The sequence below is a fragment of the Glycine max genome, chromosome 15, assembly GCF_000004515.6.
Source record: "Glycine max cultivar Williams 82 chromosome 15, Glycine_max_v4.0, whole genome shotgun sequence".
Classification (NCBI taxonomy): Eukaryota; Viridiplantae; Streptophyta; class Magnoliopsida; order Fabales; family Fabaceae; genus Glycine; species Glycine max.
Window position 1 is genome coordinate 48970096 of NC_038251.2, and position 24081 is coordinate 48994176.

General features: G+C 30.6%; 1 protein-coding gene across 2 annotated transcripts; it reads right to left on the reverse strand.

Annotated features, from left to right (window-relative positions):
- Position 1: 1 nt before the first annotated feature.
- LOC102660184 (probable disease resistance protein At1g61300) lies at positions 2-20576 on the reverse strand. Of its 2 annotated transcripts, none has more exons than XM_014767477.2 (6): positions 20428-20576; positions 20185-20264; positions 18393-18459; positions 3307-6064; positions 2595-2828; positions 2-305 (listed from the first exon to the last, which is right to left on the reverse strand). In XM_014767477.2, the coding sequence occupies exons 4-6, from the start codon at positions 6043-6045 to the stop codon at positions 21-23; spliced, it is 3258 nt and encodes a 1085-aa protein (XP_014622963.1). In that variant the 5' UTR covers positions 6046-6064; positions 18393-18459; positions 20185-20264; positions 20428-20576; the 3' UTR covers positions 2-20. The 2 variants fall into 2 exon arrangements, with proteins under 2 accessions (XP_014622963.1, XP_040865430.1); XM_041009496.1 differs by having other exon boundaries at positions 19905-20264.
- Positions 20577-24081: the final 3505 nt, after the last annotated feature.

Genomic DNA, 24081 nt, shown 5'->3' on the forward strand with positions numbered 1-24081 from the left:
CCTCTTTAGTGAAAATTGTTCTAACAGTAGTATTTAAGGTCACCATCCCAATGATCTTCTGATTCGTCATATAGGCATCGCACCTCAATGTGGCTTGTTGTGGTTAAGTTTCCATGACAGAAAGTCTCCATCATGGGACATTCTTTCAAATGTACCTTTTGTAATGATGGAAACTTGAAGCTGTAACTTCCCTGGCAAAAGCTTGTGAGCCTCGGTAAGTATTTCAATGTCAATTCCTCCAATTTCATAAAAGCAATCTCATCCAGTACTGGTCCATCACCCTCATTACTGCTTCCGCAAATTTCCTGTCCATCACAACTGGGCATAATCAATTCATCTAAACACTGAAATAGCACAAAGGATGGAATTATGGTCTTCATATTTTGACACTCTCGTACAGCTAAAACTTCAAGGTAAACATGCGTCATATCACAAGTAGGGCTAACGGCTTCTATTTTCTCTATATAAAAAAAACACTAAAGTCTCTATTGTGATATATAATATAATTTTGATCATATTATATTATATTTATTAATTATGAGTCTTCGTTCATTTAATTTATTTTACATGAATATAATAATTTTACTTAGCTATATTAAATTAATTAATTTTATGAGTTCTCATGTGTTTAATTTTTTTTAAATATAATAATTTATTTAATTTTATTAAATTAATTATTTTTACTAGTCTCCATTAATTTAATTTATTTTACACAAATGTTTTTTAAGGAAATTTAACGCAAATGTTATAAATTTATTAAATTACATTCGGTTATTATGTTCATATAATAATTTTATAACTTACACTTTAATAAAAAGTAAATAACAAATTACTTAGACAGTTAAAACAAAATATGATACTGTATATAACAAAAATTAAAGTTATAGAATTTAGGAGTGATGAATCTGGTAATGATCACTGTCTATATGATAGTAATCAAAACTTTTAATAGCTAAATTTATATTATAAATTTGAATCTTGATCTTTGAATGAATGAAAGTTGCTTTAGAATTTATTTTCGCTCTCGTTTAAGTCACATAAGTTATATTGGTTCTCGTATTGATACAATAGTGGACGCTGTTAACTAGCCCTGTTGGGAACGATGAAAATCTTAAGTTGAAATTGTGGTGGGCTTGCGAATCTATGAACAGTAAGAACTTGGAGAAAGCTATTATCTTGTGAAGGTCTCTATCAATCTTATGGAAACGAATCTGATAATATGGAAGGATGCAACTGTTTGTACATTGGCAAGAAACGGATCTGATCACAATCTGATGATCCTCTTTGATTTCTGCAGGCAAATTGTTTTTATCCATTACTTGATTTATTTTCTCATTGCTTTCAATTTTTTATATGTGTTTTTAAATGCAATTTCAAAATTTTAAAATAAAATATTTGTAATTAAAAAAAATATTATAAACTGTTTTATCGAAACTATAGAATATTAGATATATATTTGAAAAAAAAAATTTAACTAAATTTTTAAATTATAATTGAATTTTTATACTTTTATCTATTACAAAATTAAGTTATATATAATCAAAATTTATATATTCTTTAAGACTTTTTTTAGACACCATTGGTATTCCCTCTGGGATGGGAGGCTAACTTATGTTAAGCTAAAATAACACCATATCATATCAGTTGATCAATATGTTTGATTATTTTCTTCACAACTTTGGTAATCTCAACTTTAATCTTATATTATCGAAACTTTTATACTATATTTTGTTTTTTTAACTGGCATTCATACCGGCGATGACGAGATCTTTTTTATTGCTATTTTTTAAATATAAATTCATTTCTATTTTACTCTAATTAATGAATTGTGTTTTTTTCTTGTCTTTTAACTTTTATCATTAATGAATTGTTTTACTCTATTTTGTTTTTGTCCTCTGCTTTTTTCGTTATTTATCCCACAATAAAAAAAACTTTTATCATTCTAGTCAATTGAAATAGTAATTGTAAAAAATAAAATAACAAAAAACATTTCAGACAGATAAAAATTTACATTCTTTCTTTTGTTTGTTTTAATCCTCTGGTTCATTAGAGGAAAAAAGAAACTCCGATTAATCCAAAGTTTAACCCTAAAATTAATAAAATATGACCAATAATTATTTCTAACAAAAATAAAAATTTATATCCTTTCTTTTGAGTCCAATAACAAAAAAATTGATTCACAAAATAAAATGTATACAAATTTTAAAAAAGTGATAATAACTTTAAAAATTAATTCATTTTCATTTTTTAATACTCTCCTAAAGTGGTTAACTTCACTCTCCTAACATACATTTACTACATCCTCTTATGTCATCCTCTTATGTTTTTAATAATAAGAGAACATTGTAACAAATTATAACTGAATATGGAAAATCAACTTCAATTTCAAATATATATTTTATCTTCAAAATTCAATAAGCTTTTGACATACATATGATATATCATTTTATGCTTTTAATACCAATGGAATGGTTTAACATGATTTCTTATGTCTTTCAATTATCATTTTTAATATTTTTAATTTTAATTTGAATTTAAATATATTTTTTTAAATTATCGATAATTATAATATTGTTTAATTCTGAAATGTTTACCTCTTCTTGGGCAAATATCACTTTCAGCCTTTCGCACGAGGAAATCTCAACATGTTGTAGTTTGACCAGTACTCTTGCCACTCCAGATGGGAATAAGCTTGTCAAACAATTACATTTGACAACTATCAAACGCGTCAAGTTTTGAAAGCATGAAAGGACTAGAAGTTTATCATCCCATATCTTGCATACATTCATGTCATACAACTCCAATGTTTCAAGTTTAGGAGTCACCACCTATGAAAATATACAATATTGTAAAAATAAATGGCAATGGGATACACTAATAATAGGTATTTATTACGGGAACCCTTAGGACCATTTATGTAAATATGTTGAAAAAAATTAAAATTATAAATAAATTAATAAAAGAAAATATATATAATTTTTTTTGAATTGATATTTGTTTAAATTTTTTTAGTAGTAGATCATATTTTTAATTTTATTCATAAATTAAATAATTAATATTTTAAAACTTATTATTAAATAAATAATTATTTATTAAAAGTAAAAATATTTAAATAACTATCTAATAAAAAAAGGTTGACCCCTCTTAAATACATTTCTAGATTCATCTGTCTATAATAGGTAAAATAGAAAATTATATCTACAAACTTAAGAAAATAAATTATGATTAAAGTATACAATTTTTGTTAAATCAAATAAGTAGCAAAAAGAATTCAAATATTGAAGGCATCTTAAGACATGAGTTTACCTTTTGATTAAACAGTGCCAAAGGAATGCTCTGACTGGATGGATTACCCTGATCGACTGTTACAGAGCAATAGAAACTCTGAAGCTCAAGTAAACCTCGTAAAGTGACAGAATGCAATTCAGGCAGAACAATCTGGAGAAGTTTTTTCTGATCCTCTTGTTTTTCCACAGCTATGATCTCTGTCATACCTTCACAACTAGAAATTTTCATCTCATGAAGTTGAGAAAGGTTTCCTGAGAGAGAATACAAAAATAGATTCTTCAACCTATGGCAAGATGTAACTTCAATAACTTTTAGCTTTGCAAAAGACTGTGTCTGCATTGGACCATGACATATTTCTTCCATCTTATATAGATTGTAAAGAACCAAAGTCTCCAAATTGAGAAATGCAGAATGGGGATTCACCAACCTTCTTGGGTTAATTAGGTGCAACAATTCACCATTGCCATGGATATACAGATGCTTTAATTGAGGAAAACCATCCACATCCAAATCATACAAATCCTTAACACCCTTTAATTTAGCAAGGCTCAAGTCCTCAACTGTGGTGAACAACGATCTGCTCGTCTGCCAATAGTCTGTGAGCTTAAGTGTTCTTTCGAGAGCTCCACCATACCATATTGAAGACAACTCCCATTTCCCCCTATCACTACCAATCAATATGTTGTATGCCAGCATATGATTAGCAATCAATATGTTGTATCTTTTGAGATTTGCAGGGAACCGGAAGTTCCTTGGCAAAACCCAAGTATTTATGAATGATATCTCCAAAGTTGTCAAATTATGCAAATTCTGTAACTCACGTACGTTAGCATTGTTGCTTTCACTTTTTTTTCCTTCAACCTCCCATTCAATGTTATAGCAACCTCCCATGTACAATTCTTCTAAGCGCATCAAACTTGATATAAGATTTGTAGGAATGACTCTTAGTGAATCGCAGTATGTTAAATTTAGCAAACGAAGACGAGTCAGATGTTTTATTTCTCCTGGGAGCTCTGTAATACTAGACCCCCCCAAGGAAAGAATTTCTAAATTTGAGAGTTCCGCCACTATCCTTATGTCTCCTAATATACAACTATTTAGATTCAATGAGCGAAGGCTTATCAAGGGATTGAGGGAGGGTAGGAAAGGGGTGAAGGACATTTCATATACACTCAAAGTCATCACTTCTCCCATCCCAAAGAAAAAGTTATCATCTGGGACTTTAGTCAAATACTCAGATATAATATAATGGCACTTGCGAAACTGATCTGCATAGGTGGAATAGGTCGGGTCGGTCGGACGAGACTTAGATGCAATTGATTTAGCCACGTCACGCACAACATCATGCATTCCAACCCAATCAAGTTCACCTTCAAGCAATAATGAAGAGTCCCTAAGCTCATTTATGAATGTGTAATGTGTGTCTCTTGCCTCCATCAATTTGTCCACGCCACCATAAAAGCCCAACCCCCAACAGCATATAAACAAATCTTCAGTGAGGATCTCATTTAGTCCAAATGAACCAATGAATAAAAATAGTGACTTCAATTCCTCTGTATCTAAAAAATCATAACTTAACTTCAAAGCAGGGTAGACATTATTCTCCAACTCTCTATGCTTAAATTCCTTTAGTTGTGTTAGGGCAACCCTCCAAGCATGGACTTTCTTTTTTTTCAAACCCTTTGCCACGGGTGTGATCAAAAGAGGCAAACCAGCACAACATTTTGCTACTTCTTCTGCAATTGGTTTTATACTAACTTCATTAACAACATTACCTGCTATTTTCTGGAACAAATTCCAACTATCTTCCTCCAGTAAAGCTGTAAGATTAAAATCTTTTTGAGTTTCCATGTATGTCAGCACTTCACGTTCTCTGGAAGTTATCACCAATTTGCAACCATTGTGTTCATCGCCAAAAGGAATTCCCACTTCTGGCAAATTAAGTTCACTCCAAATGTCATCTAGAATAATAAGAACTTTCTCCTGCTTTTTTATCCTTTGACGCAGGTTTATTGCTCTTCCTCTTTCTGACTCTTTTTCAAGTTTCAGATCCAACGCATCAGCAATTTGGCCTTGAATTTTTTTAACATCTGGAGAATTGGTTATAGCGGCAATGGCTACAGCACCAAATAATCCATCTTTCTTTACTTGCCAAGCTAACTCATTCACAAGAGTGGTTTTACCCACGCCACCCATGCCATGCACCCCAATCATGTACATTTTAGGATCCTTAAGAATTTCCTTAATCTCATTCAGCATTGATGTTCTGGACTCCAGTGCTACATAACCTCTAGAAGATGGTGTAATTGTGACATCAGGCGTATCACGGTAAGAAATTGTTTCAAATTTTGCTTTCTTTATGACATCTGAAATCTCTTTTGTCATTTTTTCAAAACTCTTGCTCAGCTGACATCTTGTCCACAGATAGGGACAATATTGTCCCAGACACCATCTAGTTCCTTCAACATCAATAACTTTATTTGCTGCAGCAACAATTTCATTTGCTTTCTTGAGCCAGTTCTGTACAATATTTTCAATCTTCTCTCCATTCCTTTCAGCCTCAACAACCCGGTGTTGCACACCGTCTTGAGTATCCTTCAGACGTTGAACCTCGGTCATAAGCTTTTCAAGGTTTTCCTCGTAGGAGGATATGTACCCAATTTGATCCTTAATAAATGTAATCACAGTAGCAATTTGAGAAACACCCGGCAAATGAGCTATTTCAGAAACATCTGGGACATGAGCTATCGCATCCATCGCCAGCCCCTTGTACTATCTGTGAATTATAACGGAAGACAACGAACCGAAGCAATAAATAGTTAATTATATTAAATGCTATTGTACTGCTCTCAAATTCATAAATTCATTCAATACTCTATTTTTTCTTATATAATGATCCATTAGAGATAGGGGTGGGAATAGGCTTTGAGAGTTTAGTCTACAATGAATTTTTGAGACATGAGTCTGGCCTATAGTCTATCAAAAATTTTTATTTTGGTTTGGGCTTGACCTTTTTAAAAGCCTAGCCTGGCCTGATAACCTCTTTAAAAGTCTTTTTCAAATCAAATCTTTAATATTCTAGAGTAGGAGGAACGTAACAGTAGGAATAGCAAAGTCAATAAATAAAAATAATGAGAAATATAAAGGGACACATGACTCACACCTAAATTGTAATTAAAGTTTTACTTGATTATAGGAATAGAAGTTATGGAGCAGTAATGTCTAATCAAAGTCTGCTAGTTTCAAAAATAAAATTAATTGTACCCAAAAAATAATATAAATATATATTGGTACCCAAAAAATAATATAAGTATATATACATATATATATATATATATATATATATATATATATATATATATATATATATATATATATATATATATATATATATATATATATATATATATATAGGCCGGCCTATCAGGCTTATAAGGTTTTTTAATAAGCCTAAGTCTATTTAATTTGATAGACTTTTAAAAAAGCATGAGTCTAACTTTTTAATTAAATAGGTCAGTTCAGGCTAGATTTTATGTAGACCAGGATGTAGACCCCTATAGGCCAACCTGACCTATTCCCACCCCTAATTAGAGATACAGATAGAGTTTAAAAGTTAAGCTAAATAGAAGATCATCCTTTGAACATTATGTTAATTCAAACGTTATATTATTCATATAAAACAATGACATTTAAAAAATTGTGACTTATTGAAGTTAAGGTGAAGGAATTAACATTTACATTTATTAAAGTTGTTCATAACACTTTATCTAACACTCTTTTTTTAATATTTTATCTATTATTAGTTAAGTTTTATTGAAAACTACAAATTTTAATAAGTCAAGCTTTTAAATCAATAGAGAATGAAAAGTGAAATCACCAAAATTTGTGTTTTTCAATAAAATTTAGCTATTAGTTATTAGTGCAGAAAAGATATTATTAAAGAAAGTGTTGTTATTCTTCCTTCTAGATAAAATAAGGAGTTAATTTGCGCATTTTGCAATTAAAGCTAAAACGAAATTAAAACAAGTAGAAATTAAATATCAAAGAAAGAATGTCACAAGATTAAATACAATATTTTTCAATAAAATGGAATGTCCATTGAATCGATAAAGGTATGGGTTCAAAGCTTAACAATTCAAGCCTAATTGAACAGGTTATAGTTATATGATATTTTTATTTTAATATAATAAATACATAGTTTTAAAGAAAAACAATACATATTAATAAATTTAAAAATTAAACTTTCCTTCAAAGTATCATCACCCACTGCATATAACATACAAAATTACACATTAAATATAATATAATATTTAATTTCAACAACACAAAATAATATATCTTTTCTTTTGTCAACAACATATATAATATATCTTTTTTATCCAATACAAAATAATATATCCTTAATTAGACATCCTGTAATTAGAGATGAAATACAATTGTAATTAAACATTAGACACATCCATAAAGAACCATCCCTTGTCTCATTTATCCTTTTATTTCTCATTTATTTTAATTAAAATGTTAATAAAATAATACAAGTATATTTTTCATTATCTCTAATGTTGTGGTCACAATATTTTCATTTATTACAACATTTAATTTAATACATTAAAATCTTAAAATATATTATTTAATAGTTTTTAACTTTTTACTAATACTATTAAATTTTTAAACTAAACTAACGAGTAATTATGCACATAAAAAAGCAACATGTCAGCGTGTCTTTTACTTTATAGTCAATTGTTTTTAACTTTTTTAAATTTTTAGTCAATAATCTCTTCTTTTTCATGTAATAATTACGACTTGTTTACTTTAGTCTACACGCAACACTACACTCAGACTTCAAGGAAATCACGTGCACTTCAATTTCAACTTTCAAGATAGTCCAGTTTTCACAACTTGGATAAATGGAAGAGTGAGAAGAAGAATGTAGGATTAAAAGATAAAATTAAAAACAAAAAGTAGAAACTAAAAAAAATATATCTCCTTTTATTATTGTTATGTATTGTAGATATTATACTTATATGGCTTTTTTCTTTCCAATTAGAACACCTTCATGTGATCTCAATATACCAATTTTAAAATAACTAGTATTTTAATTTGTGCATTATACAATATAAATATTTACATTGGATTGACTAGGCCTGGCAATGCTCAACCTTGCAAATTTTTTACTGAAATTTTTTGACACTTTAAGTTTTATGATTAAATTAATGTTCATACAAACCTTAAATAATTGAGGTAGTATGCGTGTTAGTAAGACATTCTTCAAAGTTCTAACATTTTTTTAATTAATGCACGTCAAGTGCTGATAATTGCTAAATAATTGTACTTTGATAGTAGAAAATCAAGCAATATTGTCTTTAAAAATAATTATTTAGCAGTTATTTACGCTTAAATATTAAAGAATTGATGTTTTGTTGAATTTTGGCTACAGATATAAAAATTAGAGGTGTAACAAGTAAAAAGGCCAGAAAAATTGAAGAAAAAAAAGAAAATCTGAAGTAGGCCCAGCCCAATACGTGCGCTTAGCGCGCGTCACGCTTTAAGCGGGGCACAGAAGCACGCGCTAAGCCTGCAATACGCGCGCTAAGCCCGCGATCCAACAGAAGCACGCGCTGCAACACGCGCGCGATCTACACGTGCTAAGCGGGGGGTGTCGCGCTAAGCGCCTCTACGAAGGTCCAAAGCCCACTTTAGCAACTATAAATAAAGAGTCAGTCTAAGGGGGAACAACAACACACCACGACAGAACCCCCTCTCCTAGGGGTTTCATTTACTCCTTTTCTTTCTTTCACCCCCTTCTCATTGTAAAGTAAAGCCCTCAATGGCCATGAGTGACTAAACCCTACCTAAGGGCCTGGCAGACCTAGAAGTCAATGCGATGTATGATGTACTCTTCACTATTTATCAATGCAATACTAGGTTTTTCTTTCCTATTTTCTTTTTTGTTTTTATCTTGCATACTCATCTTTATATTCTATTAGGGGTTAGATGCTCGGGAGAGGGTAACTTCTAAATAAGATTTAAAGAAGATATGCATGCATTAGTTTTATCTATTGAGTATTTGCAAAGACATTTGGGAGATAGATAGATAAAATAGGCTTGTCATCATGAGGATCAGAGGCATGAATAGATGTGGGTAGGATAGGATCACCTGAATTGGTAAAGAAAAAATCATAAAATCATAACACTATCTTATCTTGAATTTTTTTTTTATCTAAATCTTTTATCTTTCTAATCTTTCACTTTTCTAATCTTTTATCTTTTTCTTTATCTTTTAATTTTATCTTTAAATATTTTATCTTTTCTTTACCTTATCTTCTATCTTACTTTATCTTTTATTTTAAATTTCTTATCTTTTGCTTTTAAATTGGATTTGCATTAGTCTAAGTACAAACAAAGTCTCTGTGAACTTTCGAGTATTTTACTACTTGTGACAATTTGGTGCACTTGCCAACGAGTCAACAAGTGTTCATGAAGTTGTTTTTCTAATTATATTGTTGGTTTGAAATATTAATAGCTGTTTTTTTATGTTTACCTAGCTATTTGGTATACATAAGTGCAATTATTTTCTTTATCTCTTATTTAAAGCCTTGTTTCTATCAAAATATGATAATAATACAATCATTTGGTCTTAGTTGTTAAATATATAGTTGAATAGTGTTGAGAGTATTAACTACTAATTATGTTTTGAACCATATTAAAGGAGTTGTGTTGTAACAATTTACAATGAGAAAATTCTAATAATACACGACACACTTATCATTCAATCTTCTCTCCAAGAACACAATTTCTTTTTTTCTTCTTTCCTAAGGCATAGATCACCATTAATCATCTCCTTCAATTGGTTGTAACATATTGGTATCAAAGTATTGAAGTATTGTTTGCCTTACTACAAGGATGTGGGAGAAATATTGGTATCTTCTGTTTGGCTCACTAGTTCTCGAAGTGGTTCTTGCATTGCCTTATCCTTTAAGTTGGTAGCATTTTCTTGGGAGTTAATATTTAATTACATAAATGATAGTTCTAGCCTAGGTCATAGGCTCATAGCATTTGCCTAGAATGGAAAAATTACTATTAAGTCTCAACATCAGGATCCATAGTGTAATGGATATATGCCCAGAGCTTGCATTTTTAACCTCTCTATGCTCGGGACAGTATAACCGATTGTTGGCCGGTGACGACAATGAATAATTATTAGCAGCTGATAGGCTAAAGTTGAGATTCCTGTACTGTACTTAATAGTCATATCTCTCTCATATATCTGCCATATCCTTAATAAAGGCCAGAGTCACTCCTCATTAAAAAAACCTACATACCTATATGTATGTAGGATTCTTAGGGAACACAATCCCAAAACACTCTTCTATCTTTGCCAGTGGATTGTAGACACAACACAACCCAAAGTGTTTTTTTCTAAGAGGGCCATCAACAAACAACACTCAGCAAAAACTCTAAGCACCCAAACCCCATTTTGAAAATTTATTTACTTGTGAGACTACTAGTTTAGTTTAAGTTTACACAGTATTAAGTTTGACCTTCAGTCAACAAGCATTGTTTTTTTTTGTCACAAGTTTAGAGAAAAAATGACCTATGACAAATTTTTCTAGACACCAGTCTTGAGTAGTAGACTGCACATGTGACATAAAAGTTCAATGGAAGCGAAGAATTAATGGAAATATCTTTTTGGATTTAGATGCTACTTTGCTTGCTTTTAAACGGGAGTGGTGATGATGCCTATTTCTTTTCTTTTTGTTCTCTCTATTTTTCTACCTTTCTGACTTTTGTTGGCTGTTTTTGCTACATTGGTGTAACTTGAGAGATTGAGACCCCCAATTAAAACAAATTGGAGAATTTTCTCTATGGATTATTCTATGAATTCCTCTCATTTCATCATAAAGGCCCAAAGCGCATAAATGAAATTGAAGAACGTATATCATGGATTGTAAGTACTTGACTTTTACAAGTTTGTCTTCTGCTTCCAAAAGTATGATATTTATTAATTTCATTAATCATATTTATATGTGTTTTCAGGATAAAAAACTGAAATGTTAATTATATCTGACAATGATCTTTTTTATTAATTTGGAAAAGCTTCAAGATTCAATTCAGGATTCAACTACTTCTGCTGAACTAACTTTTAAATTATTGCTTGAAAAAGAAAATTTGGGTAGATCGAGTGCATTCCTTTGGACGAACCATCACACTTAAAAAGAAAAGAAGAAATGTCTGTTCTTAAGAAGGAGCATGCAAATGAGTTGAATAAGTGGGCTAGGAGGTTTGAAGGATTGGAAGCACTTCTAACATGCTTCATGAAGCAAAGCAACCCAAATTTGGATGATGAAGCTTTGGATGACATGCTAAGAAATGTTGTAGCTAATGAAAATAGTAATGTGGCAATGCTATCCTCTACATCAACTAATGTTTCTAATTTTGAAAAGTTATAATTACTCATAAATTAGTGTCTTATTCACTTTCAAAATGAATGACTTCTAAAAATATGATTTAATTTGATTTATATGTAGATATACAACAATTACTAAGTTATTAAATTTATTTGTATGTTGGAGACCAAGAAGATAATGTTCAAGATATGGAAGATTGATGTTCATATATAAAAATATGATTTTATTTTTGGATTTATACTTTTGTTCAGAGATGACTTTTTCTCTTAAAAATTAGTTGGTATTAAATTTTTTATATATATTTCAATGTTATGCACACGCACTATTGACTTCAATATATATGAAGTAATTTGACATTGACTACAAATATATAAGCAGATAAGAATTCAATATGCACTTCAATGTTATATGAAGTACTTCAATATATATGAATATATGACATACTTCGACACACGTATCGACTTCAATACATGTCCACATTTTTATAGTGTTGCTTAGCCATATAATATGTACGATGACACTATAAAAACCATGCTCTAAACATTTAGACAACGGTTATAAAGACATGGATTAAATAATATAGGTGTTACTTATTGTATTTGGTCACGACTAAAAATGTGTGCTTTTATATGTATGACCACATCTTAAAAAGTGTGATCTTTTCATTATTTTAAGCCGTGGTCGCATAAAACCGTGTTCTATGGGCAAAGGCCACGGCCACTTAGAGTGCCCCTAAAAAACCGTGGTCAATCCGTGGTTTAAACTTTAGGCTAAAATTTTTATGCATCCAACAACGATTTTTTTTTTTTTTTTTGCGATCTAAAGCCAAAAATGTTGTAGTGTGTGCTTTCCTCTTTCTTAATGCTTGTTTTGGTTTGATCATCCTTTACTTAATTTTAGGATTTAAATGTGATTGGAAAATATTTTTGAACCAGAGAAGAGTGTTTAATGGGTCAATATCTAGGAAAAAAAGCACCATTAGTCATCTTTGATAAGGTATTGATAGTTTAGTCATTGGACTTAGATTCTTCTAATAAAGAATTAGGATTTATGCATTTTTATAAGTTAATATAATAAATAAATGTTAAACATTGATTAATAGTTTTTATATGCATATATAAGAGAGTGGTTTCATGAAGTTGAACCCAATGTTCACCATCATTGTTTTTTGTAATTTTTTTTCCGCAATCTAGATCTTCGAAAATAAAAATCTTTTTTAGTTTATTTTTAGGTTTCCATCTTTATCTTTGAACTTAATCATTGCTATTTTCAAATTTTCTTTATATTTTGTGTAACAATAAAAACAATTATCATGTACTTTATCAAAATTTCAAGTATACTCTTAAGTATCTTAAAGGTAAGCTTTCTTTGTATTGTATGAGAGGAGCAAATTTTGTTGTACTTGTATTATATATTATAATGGTCAAGATTATAAACTTTTTAAAGTCATCTAATTAGCTGTGTGATTTTAAAATACTGCTGCTACTGCTGGTACCCCATTAATATAGCTTTTGATTTGCCTATAAAAAAAAGTTGTGACTTTAAAATACTCAAATGACTAGCATGTTTTAATCTTGATATTTGGTGATGATATATAAAATCTCTCTGTCAATTTTTATTCATCTCACATTATAGGAGTGAATTACGTGATAGGAGTGCTTATACCGAGAAGGTAAGAGAAGTAAATATGTAAACATATATGATCTTACATGAAATGGTTACAGTTGAAAATTATTTAATCGCGTCTAAAAAAAATACATAACATTATAATTTAATCTTAATGTATAGTGCAGATTTGTGCCTTCTCCCTCATGTTAACACTCCTCTCACTTTTTTATTTCATATAGTCCAAGTAGTTTTATTAAATGTGGCTAATAATGCACAAAAAGGGCAAAATTGTAGCCTATTCAACAAATACGAATATGTCAAAAGAAAAGAAAAGCTCATAATATATAAGAAGGACCAAAACATTGTCCAGAATAATGACACTATGATAAACCCTACAAAGTAAATTCACTACTAAGCAAATTGTCGGGTTACAACTAGGATTATCTTAAAATATATTAATGGTATAATTTGTTAACATACTTTAATTAAAAAATAAGTAAATATATATTAACAAATACTTATAAAATTTACATACACATATTCATTCTTGCACACTTATACTTAATAATTCTATATAAAATACAAAATTAGTTAATCCAATAGTTGAATAATTTGATATTATATTTTAGGAGTTTGTTAATGTACTCATGCCATTTTTTCAGTTAGAGTGTATTAACAACCTATAAAAAAAAATAGTACCAAAAAAGTAGTCATTGCTTCTAATTTAATTCATTCATTTGAGGGACATTACAACAATTAAATGTCTATTTTCTTATATAAAAAAAAACTTAGTTTCTCTCTCCTCCACCCTTTCTCATTTGTTGATGCATCTTGGTCTTCTCACATATACTCCATTTTCAACCAAAAGTTCATGAATCTAAGAGTTTTAAACTTGATGATTAGTTTATAATGTTAACAGAGACATCTGATAGTTATGCAACTAGTGACTCCAATTTAATTTGCTCTATAAGCATAGCTGAATGTGTATATATATATATATATATATATATATATATATATATATATATATATATATATTCTCTTACTTTTCTCTTTTAAAAATGAAATTCAAATTGGGACCTTTGTTCTCATAAATGCAATTGATGATGATTGGGGATAAAATATACAAGGTAGAAAATGAGAAATTAAAAAGAGAAAGATAGCAGGAACTTCTTCCAAAAATGAAAAGAATCATGATAAAGGGTTATTCAAAGAACATAAGGACCTAGAAACACTTCATGAATTGAAGGGGCCAATGACAAGGTCTAGAGTCAATCTTCTACAAGAAGAGATGGCTAAGAGGATTAATGATGGACTACTCATCGAAGACAACAAAGAAGAAATCACAAGGAGTTGAATTGGAGTACGTTGAAGATTGTTGAACAACACGCTTGGGCTTAGTGCGAGTTATCTGTCTTAGCACGCGCTGTCGAGCTTAGCGCGAGTTGTTTGACCTAGCCCAATTCCAACCCGAGAATAAATTGGGCTTAGTGCAAGATGTCAGGCTTAGTCCACACCTTCGACGTGAATTTACGAAAATTCCTAATTTTTGTTTATATGTGTAATTGGCTTGAGCATGATGTAAATAGGCTTTCTTAGAGGCTTAGTTATCTTCTTAAGCCTAGTTCTATAAATATTTAAAAACTCTTAATTGTAAAAACTTTTGATATAATTGCAATTAAGCTTGTACTTAGAGAGAGTTTAGCCTCTTCTTTGGTTTTTCATTGAAAACCAAATTGATTCTTATCAAGGAAGCTATTCCTAGCTTTGTGGCGAATCCTCCTTCGGCTTATCGATTCACCGTGGAATGTGGCGTTGTTCTGTTCATCTACTTCATCTTATCCATATTTTTTGTTTTTCTGTTCTTGACTTCTTGGAAGGCCAACAATGGTGATTCTTGAATTTACATCTGGAACGATCCAAACCAAGCGTCTATGGCTTGGATTGCATCAAATCATAAAGCCCTCTTTTACAGTCCGTGATCCATTATGTAATAGTCAATTGTATAGTTCATGATGTGTTGACATGTGAGAGAGCAAAGAGAAACTATTTTTTTAAATGACATTTAATTACTATAATGATCCTTAATGAATGAATTAAATTAAAAGAGATGACTTGGTTTTTTGTTGTAAGATTTTGGTGTAGGTTCCTAACATGCAATACTATGATTTTCATAATGTCTAATCAAGTTATTTTAATTAGTTAAATTGTAAGAACAACTAAATTTAATTTAAGTGTCTATAATTAATTATAAGATAATGGTTTGTTATGTTTGTGCTTATGTATATGTCATATTACATGTGTTTTGATGAGTTTTAGAGTATTTGAACTTAAGTGGATGGGCCTTAAGTCATGAAAAGTGGGTGAGTGAGTTTAGTGAAGTATAGGGTGTAAAGAAAAGGAAGTGAGAGAGTAAAAAATCCGTTGTAAATCTAAACCAAACTATAGACACTCTCATTTTGCTTTCTTCTTTCTCCCTAAGCAAAACCCTCCATTGGAGAGCTTGAGACTTTTATCTTCCTTGCTCAAAGGACCTTATTGTTGTGCTTCTTTCAAGTTGTGGGCTGATTTCAGTGGTAAGGAACCTTCATCTTTCGACTTTTATCTTCCATTTTCATTTTCCTTTCATGAGCATCTTTGGGAGCTCATTAAAATGTTCATATATGAGTTTTTGGTGTTTAGTCTACTTGTTTTTGGGGTTTGGGTGTTGTTGCTTGGTGTGTCTGTTGTTGTTAGGGTGGAGGAAAGCCCTCATATTGGACCCAAAATCCTCTTCTTTTCACTTGTTTCTCATCAAAGTTAGATCCTTGGTTAGGAGAGATAATGAAAGTTTTACTTTGATTGAATGCTTTGTTGGAGTAGTTGATGCTTGAAACATTGTTTTTGAGTGTGGAATGATTTTATGAATGATATATGATGCTTAATTGGAATTGGGTTTGGTTTAAAAGGTCTTATTCAACAAATTTGAAGTTCTACAAATGTTTGTGCTTAAGCCAAGAGTGAATGTCTGCAAAGAAATATGGTTGGTTGGATTTTAGGCTTAAACCACTATAAGAAATTAAGTAAATTGCAACACTCAATTTGTGGCAGTTCTTTTAAAACTGTCGTCATGTTTGTTCATGGCGGTTTGATGAAACAATTGCAATTTTAAGGCCAATTATGTTTTGAACCATGACAACTAAGAACGTTTCATGCTCTTTGAATTTATTTTGTGAAACATTTTTTTCTCATGAGGCTTACCAATTCAAAATGCATTATGTTTGTTATCCTACTTTAGGACTCAGGATCACTATTGGATCTAGGGCTTCTTGAGCACTTTAGTTCCCATGGTGGGTGTGCCGCTGGCCACTTTGATCTCTTTCTCAACTTATAAAATTCTTTCATCTTCTTTCTTCTTCCAACCTTGAGTCACCACCGACACTCCTTACTAGGTACGACCATAGTATAGCCTTTAATTTTCAGTCATCAATTTCCAGTCACCATGGCTATAACTTGCGACATTGGGACCAACCTTAGACTGCTCCCAGCATCCACTGCAGAACCCCTCAACTGTTTTGGACGTTCATCATCATGCTATCTTGTTCCATTCTAGAATCGTGGGTTGCTGTCATGTGCGGGTAAGAGTAGGTTTGCTAGGTGTTCCGCCATAAGGTATACAATCTTAAAATGAATTAGTGCATACTCATTGTTCCATTCACAATGAATATACATTAATTCATTATAAGATTTTGTTGATGTTACCTAATTTCATGCCTTTAATTAAATTTTAGGACTCTATCCCATATTCACAATTACGGGGAAGAGTAGGTTTGCTAGGGTTTTCTATTTTCATAAATTCACTTTTTATTTCAAAAATTTCTGGTAGTACACTTTGCTTCGGGTTATGTCGGGGAAGAACTGTATTACTACATGGTTTTAGCTGTGGACAAGCTTTTCATTAGACTCTCTTGCCTCGCCATTGATGCTTAGACACTCTACCTATGCCTCTTTTTTCTGCGACAAATTGTATCAAATGTTTGAAGAGTGACATTTGAAGTCTGAGACCTTTGCCAACCTTGTCTCTGCTCTTCTCTACAAGAAAAGGTATGTCTATGGATTTGATGTTTCTCACTTATGCTTAGGATTGGGATAGTTATGCACTTTATATGTTGCTTGTTAGCTTTATTTGAATTTTTTTTTTTTTTGCATGGTAAATTAAGATACCTTTACTAAGCACATTGAATGCTGAACCATACCATTTCACAATTGTAACTAGAGAAAGAGAGATAATGTTTGCAAATAATGGCAACATGTTTCATTGTTGTTTTGCTCGATTCAAGTTGTACAACTTAATGTACTTTTTTTGGATATATGTGTGTGTGTGTTATATATATATATATATATCACTTTTTCAAGAAATGTTGTATATCAGAATAGCTTCGAACATCGTTTTTATATATCACTTTTTCAAGAAATGTTGTATATCAAAATAGCTTCGAACATCGTTTTTTTTTTAATGCTGTATATTCACAATTGATTTCCATAGCACTTTTCTATTAAACATCGTAAATGCTTTGTATACACTGTAAAGTGCAAGTCCTATGCCATATATATACAACATTTATTCGGATAAGCGTTGTATATCAATATACATTGTCGTTGTGGTGATTACACACTTATATAAGAGAGATTTATGAAAAATGTTTGATAGACACTTAATGTCAATGTGTTATCCAATTCTTAGAGCGAGAATAAAAAAAGAAGGAAAATTATATATACAATATGATTTATGGTGTGATATGTAAAAAGAGATAAAGCAAAATAAAAAAAATGATAAAATATAAAAGGTGATTTATGTAACAATACTTGAAATTTATCTATTTTCACACAAAAGAAGGTTTAAATAGAGAATGAATGCAAACTTATTTGATGTGATGAACTATTAATCAAGTAACAAATAAGCGCATGAGATCCTTAAAAGATAAAGAACACTGATTTTTAACGAATAAAAATGACCATTAATAGTAATAAAAAATAATAATGAGATATTAAAGCAAAAGACAAATTTATTTAACACAAAGAGGATAGTTGTGCAAATAATGTGATTACCTGATAACTTCGGTTGGTGGTAGCTAATGTGAAAGAGGCAACAACATATACCTTCCTCTCTGGCTCCCTATTGGACAGAAACATTATGGATGCAATTCAATTGATTTTAAACATGTATATATATACAAGGGAAATTTAATTATTAAATTAGTGTCCTCTACTCTACATAGCAAAGAAAAATAATTAAAGAAAAAATAAAACATAGAAGTCTACGTTTTTTTTTTTATCATTTTATTACTTATCTTAATTAACACAACAAATTTAAACCAAACAAAAACAAAACCACGAACACGTAGCTTATATCTTAAGGATCTTGCTAATCAATATTCTTAAAATATTGGTTAAAGAGTTAAAAGGAGCAAATATTTATTATAGATATTATAAGAGAGTGGAAAAAGTCATGGACAATGTAGTTTTGTATATCTCAAAAAAAAAAAATCCTTTTACTTCGTTAACTAATATCCTAAGTGTTCATTAGTTTGCGTTTGCCATATCTTATAGATCGAATAAACTCTTATCACATCTAAGGATGTGAATAGGTCAAATCCTCTAAATTTTTTATAAATAAATTTGACTTATTTGATAAAAACTAAGACCTAAATTTGACCTATTATCTATCATACAAATTTTGTGCGTCTCATTAATTTTTTTGAAAGCTTGACTTGACCTAGTAACCTATTTAAAAGCCTACCATTCATTAACTTAATTTTAAATTGGCTAATGAGCCTTTAAAAAATAATATATCATAAAAAAATCTTCCCTTCCATTGTTATCTAAATTTAGCTTTTAGAAGAATAAAAACGTAAAACACTAATATAAGAGACAATACAAAAATATGCTTAAAAAATATGATAACTCATGTGATATGGCTAACGTAAACAAACTAACATAAAAAAGTCAAAAAAACAAATAAAAATAATATAAAACAAATATGAAAAACTAATATAAAAGCCATATGTTATGGCACAACTATGTAATTATAAGGATAAATCAAAGTAATTAACTCTATTTACATATATAATTTTTGGTTTTATAAATTAATTAATCATAATTATTGGTGTAATATGATTTTTTTATATTATATAGATAAGTAAGTTGGCTTATTAGGCCTAACAAACTTTTTTTTATAAGCCTAAATCTAATATATTTAAATAAATAAGTCTTTAAAAAACTCAAGTCCAATCCTTTTAATTTGTTAGACGCGTCTGATCAAACTTTAAACGGATCAAGTCATATACATTTATTTAACAATTGGTCTATTTCTATCCCTAATCTCATGTTGTAAAATTCACATAATAACCCAGCCAAGCAAGAGAACACACAAGGTAGAGAAACAGAAACAACAAAGTTAACCAACAACATCTTTCACCCCAAAAAAAGAAACTTTCACTTAATAATAACATTCATAACAACAACAACTACAGCAACAACAACAAGAAGCTAGCTAATCTTATTTGCCAATTGAAGCTTTGGAGGGACAGATTCAGAAAGCACGTACGAAAGAAAAACTACCTATAGACTCAAGTATGCTTATGCTGCTTCACTTTGTATTGCTCTCTGGAGAGATGCTGCTCAAGTCTTTCTCTATATATATACTAGCTCCCTTGTCATTTAACTCCTTTCAAATGTTTCAGGTCAAACTTAGCAAAATACTAGTATATAATACTAGTTGTTTTCCTTCCCCACTCATATCTACCGCGCAATTGCTTCTACTTTTATTTTATGTGCAGCCTTGCTAGTATGCAGATTTATTCAAGGACAAACAGATCGGGATAAGTGTGCGAATATATACCTGATATCTTTAGTTGGTGGTAGATAATGTGAAAGAGGCAACAACATACAACCTTTATCTCTTGCACGATTTTTATTCAGCTGAAAAATTGAAGATGGAATGCAACTAATTTTAATAAATGTATACCAAACAATGAAAAATAATTAAAATAGAAATAAAGGATACCAACTCTAGCCAGTACTAAATAGGGTTGAAAGCAATGTTGGGGACGGTGATAGAGAGAAAGCACAAAAGAAGAAATACCTGAAAATATGCTTGTGGCTTGTTCTGGTTCACTTTGTATTGCTCTCAGCAGAAATAATGTCCCTCAAGTCCTCAACACTCTATATACTCCCCTTTCACTCTCTAATGTTTTAGGTCAACCTTCACTCACATGAGGAAGCTTTGTTTTCTTAATTTATAACTCATGCCTATCCCCCTTTTGTCCCCTAGTACATTTTTTAAAGGCTGCCTTGCTGGCATGAGAGAAAGCTGAAGCATACGCCAACTCTTTCATTGGTCCTTGGTCATTTTTTTTTTCTTGGTCAACCATAGTCATGTGTTTTGAAGTTAATCAATAAAACCCACGCAACGAGTGGACCCCTCCAAAAGATGGATAATAAATAATTTAATTCTTCAACACTACAATTAGTCGTTTATGTTTATTTTATTACACTCTAAATGTTTTTTCTTGTTTAGCTTTTGCATGAATAGAAAAACGTTCTTCCCTCCTTAGAAACAACTTTCCAAGTTTTGTTTTGAATTCACTCCTATATCATAAATTACTTTGAAAACAACTTCTAGTCAAGATAAGGAGATAAAAGAAACATGAATACACCATAAGCATAGTAACTCCATAAACAAAAGGATTTACATGGGGTCATAAAACATCGATCACAAAAGAAGAAATTGTTTTTCTGTGAAAAAGATAAACATTTTAAAGTGAAACATGTTCACTAATTAAATAAACAACTTAATTTCTAAAGCAATAGAATATAGTTGAGAGAAAATACAACATAATTAGCTATTTCATTCTCTTCAATCTGTTTCAGGTCATCCTTTCACCCACACCACATGCATGATGCTTTGTTTTCTTTAATTGTCACTCTTATCTACCGTCCTTTTATTTAAGACAAAATTACAAGTTTGATTTCCTAATTTATCTCAGAATTTTATTTTGATCCATCTATTATTTAATTCATGAATTTAGTCTCCTAATTTTTTGCAATCCCGTTATTTTAGTCCTCAATCCCGAAATTGGACGTTAACTGTAACTTGTCAAAGTTGATCGTCACGTGTCATGTTTTTATTAGACGTTGACCGTCATGTGTTGCGCTTTTATTGGACGCTGACGTTAATTAGGTGCACGAAATTAATGTCTAATAAAAGCATGACACGTGGCGGTCAACGTTCAATAAAAGCATGACACATGGCAGTCAACGTTAAAAAGTTACAGTCAACGTTCAATTTCGGGATTAGGGACTAAAACAACGGAATTGCAAAAAATTAAGGAACTAAATTCGTGAATTAAATTATAGGGAGATCAAATTTACAACTCAAACAAATAAGAACCAAATTTACAATTTTGCTTTCATTTAAAGACTTCCTTGCTAGCATTAGTAAGCTAAAGCATATGGAAACTCTTCCATTGGTCCATCGTCTTTTCTTTTCTTTTTTTTTTTTTTTCCTTGGTCACTGATGTATAGTACTTTTGAAAACAACCTAATGAGTGGCCCCAAAAAAATATTATTTTATAATATTTAACAACATAACTAATAAATTAATTAATTTAGTTGACTTATTATTACATGGATGGTCATGAATTCAATTCCTATCCACATATTTTTTTTTGTAGTGTCATGTTTTAAATTTAAGATATCAACACCATTAATGTCAACATATATTTACTTTTTTTATTAAAAATCTATACAATTTAAGATCTAGCTCATGTAAGATGTATTTTTTTTTATCTTGTTTGATTTTTCCTAAACTTGATTTTTTTGCTGGAAAGTTTTGTACATATCGCATAATTAAGAGAACATATTTTTAGTTTTTTTTTTTAACTGGAGAACATAATTTTAGTTAAACAATGGCATCATGAATTGATTTTTTTTTCACACTATTGGTTATTTTAACGAATGCTTTTATTAATTTTTTATATACTTTTGCAAGACAATCATTCTTAATTTACATTATTTCTTGATTGAATTTTTTAATGAAAACGTGTAATTATTTCCTTTTTTTTTTTAAAACAACTTTCTTAACTAACTAATCTATAATATCACGTTTAGATATTCGTATATATCTAGAAGAATTGCATAATTTATACAAAATAGCATAAATCTTAAACAAGCCTATTAGTAACTAATTTATAACATTGTGCCATAAATCTACTTGATTTCTTCTTTTAGGTGCTTTTATATTCTAGAAGAGAGGAGAAGGTGCTTCAATTCTGTAATAATAATCACTACTAAAAATTTATCCTTTTACGTCGGCGATTCTAAGACGGTTGAAAGTGTGGCGGTGACATTTTCGTAATTAACAGGAACAAAACAACGACGTTTGCGCGAACCTGTCTTTGAATATTGTTCGGTGGCAGACTTGTAAATTTATTATTACCATATAAAGACGGTCTAGTCCCGAAAACTGTCATTGTATGGTTAGTGATTGCACGCGTCGTTGTCACCTAATTAAGTCTGTGAAACACTCTCGTGCCTTACCTAGCTCCAAACCTCATCGTATTGAACCTGCAATTGCAATAGTCTTCTGAAGACTATCGTGCCCCCGTCGACGTCGAAGTCTGAACCCCTCATCCTGCAATCGCCGTCATCTTCTGAACACCACATTGCTCTCGTCATTAGAAGGTATAAACCCCTCTCTTGCATTGTCTTCTTTGTTGAATTCTGTTGGGATTGGAGTGAGTGTGGGTGTTGATGACATTGGGTTTGAGGTTTGGCTGAAGGAGCATTGGGGTTTGGGGTTGTGGTCTAGGCCATGGTGGAGGAGCTTGGGGGTTTGTGGTTAAAATGCACCATTCTAGCTTTAATATAATATGAAACCATTCATGAGAGGGCACGTTAAATATTTAATATAGTATGAAACCATTCATTTGTGTTCACATAATAGCTTAAGCTTTTGGGATACTTGGTTCACAACGATATGCTCTTTGTCCTAAAATGATATTTTAGCAGCAATATGATGTAGCTCTAGGATCTCTTGATTTCCTTGAGTGTCAATATTTGTTAGCATTTACTACTGTTTTGCATCAATTTTGTCTTCTGTGACCCCCTTATAATGTGGATTAATTCAATTGAGCAAATCTATTTGTTTTATGCTCAGCTTCTATAAGTCTTTTCATTTATAGATATATTGTAATATTGTTATTGAGTTCTTGGTTTAAAAACTACTTATTGTTACTGAGTTCTTGGTTTAAAACTAGTTGTGTAGGTTTGTATCTACCCTTGATTTAAAACTAGTTAAATTTATAAGATACTTTAATTCAAAAGGGCAGATAAATCCAGACTTAATACACATTTTCACTTGAGAGAATCCAAGTCTGTGTGTAATCATTGGATTGCATTTCAATGGGATTAGGTGATGGTTTTTACTCATGTTTATGACTGCTATCATAAAACTACAATCAAATAATTAATGTTGGTATGATACAAGTCATAGAGTTTGGAATGAAATAAAACCAGTTTTAACTAAATGCTCTGTGTATTGCAATGCTTCTGAATTCTGAGTGGGAAAATGGGGGAACCCTTGTAGTGGCTATTCGGGTGGTCGACAAGTGTACTGATTCACACAAGTAGTATATAAAACGGTAAGACCGAGTATCATATCCACATGGAATTTGTTTCACCTAGAATATGTATATGCAGTATGTAAACACTTTTAAAGTTTGGAATAAAACAAATA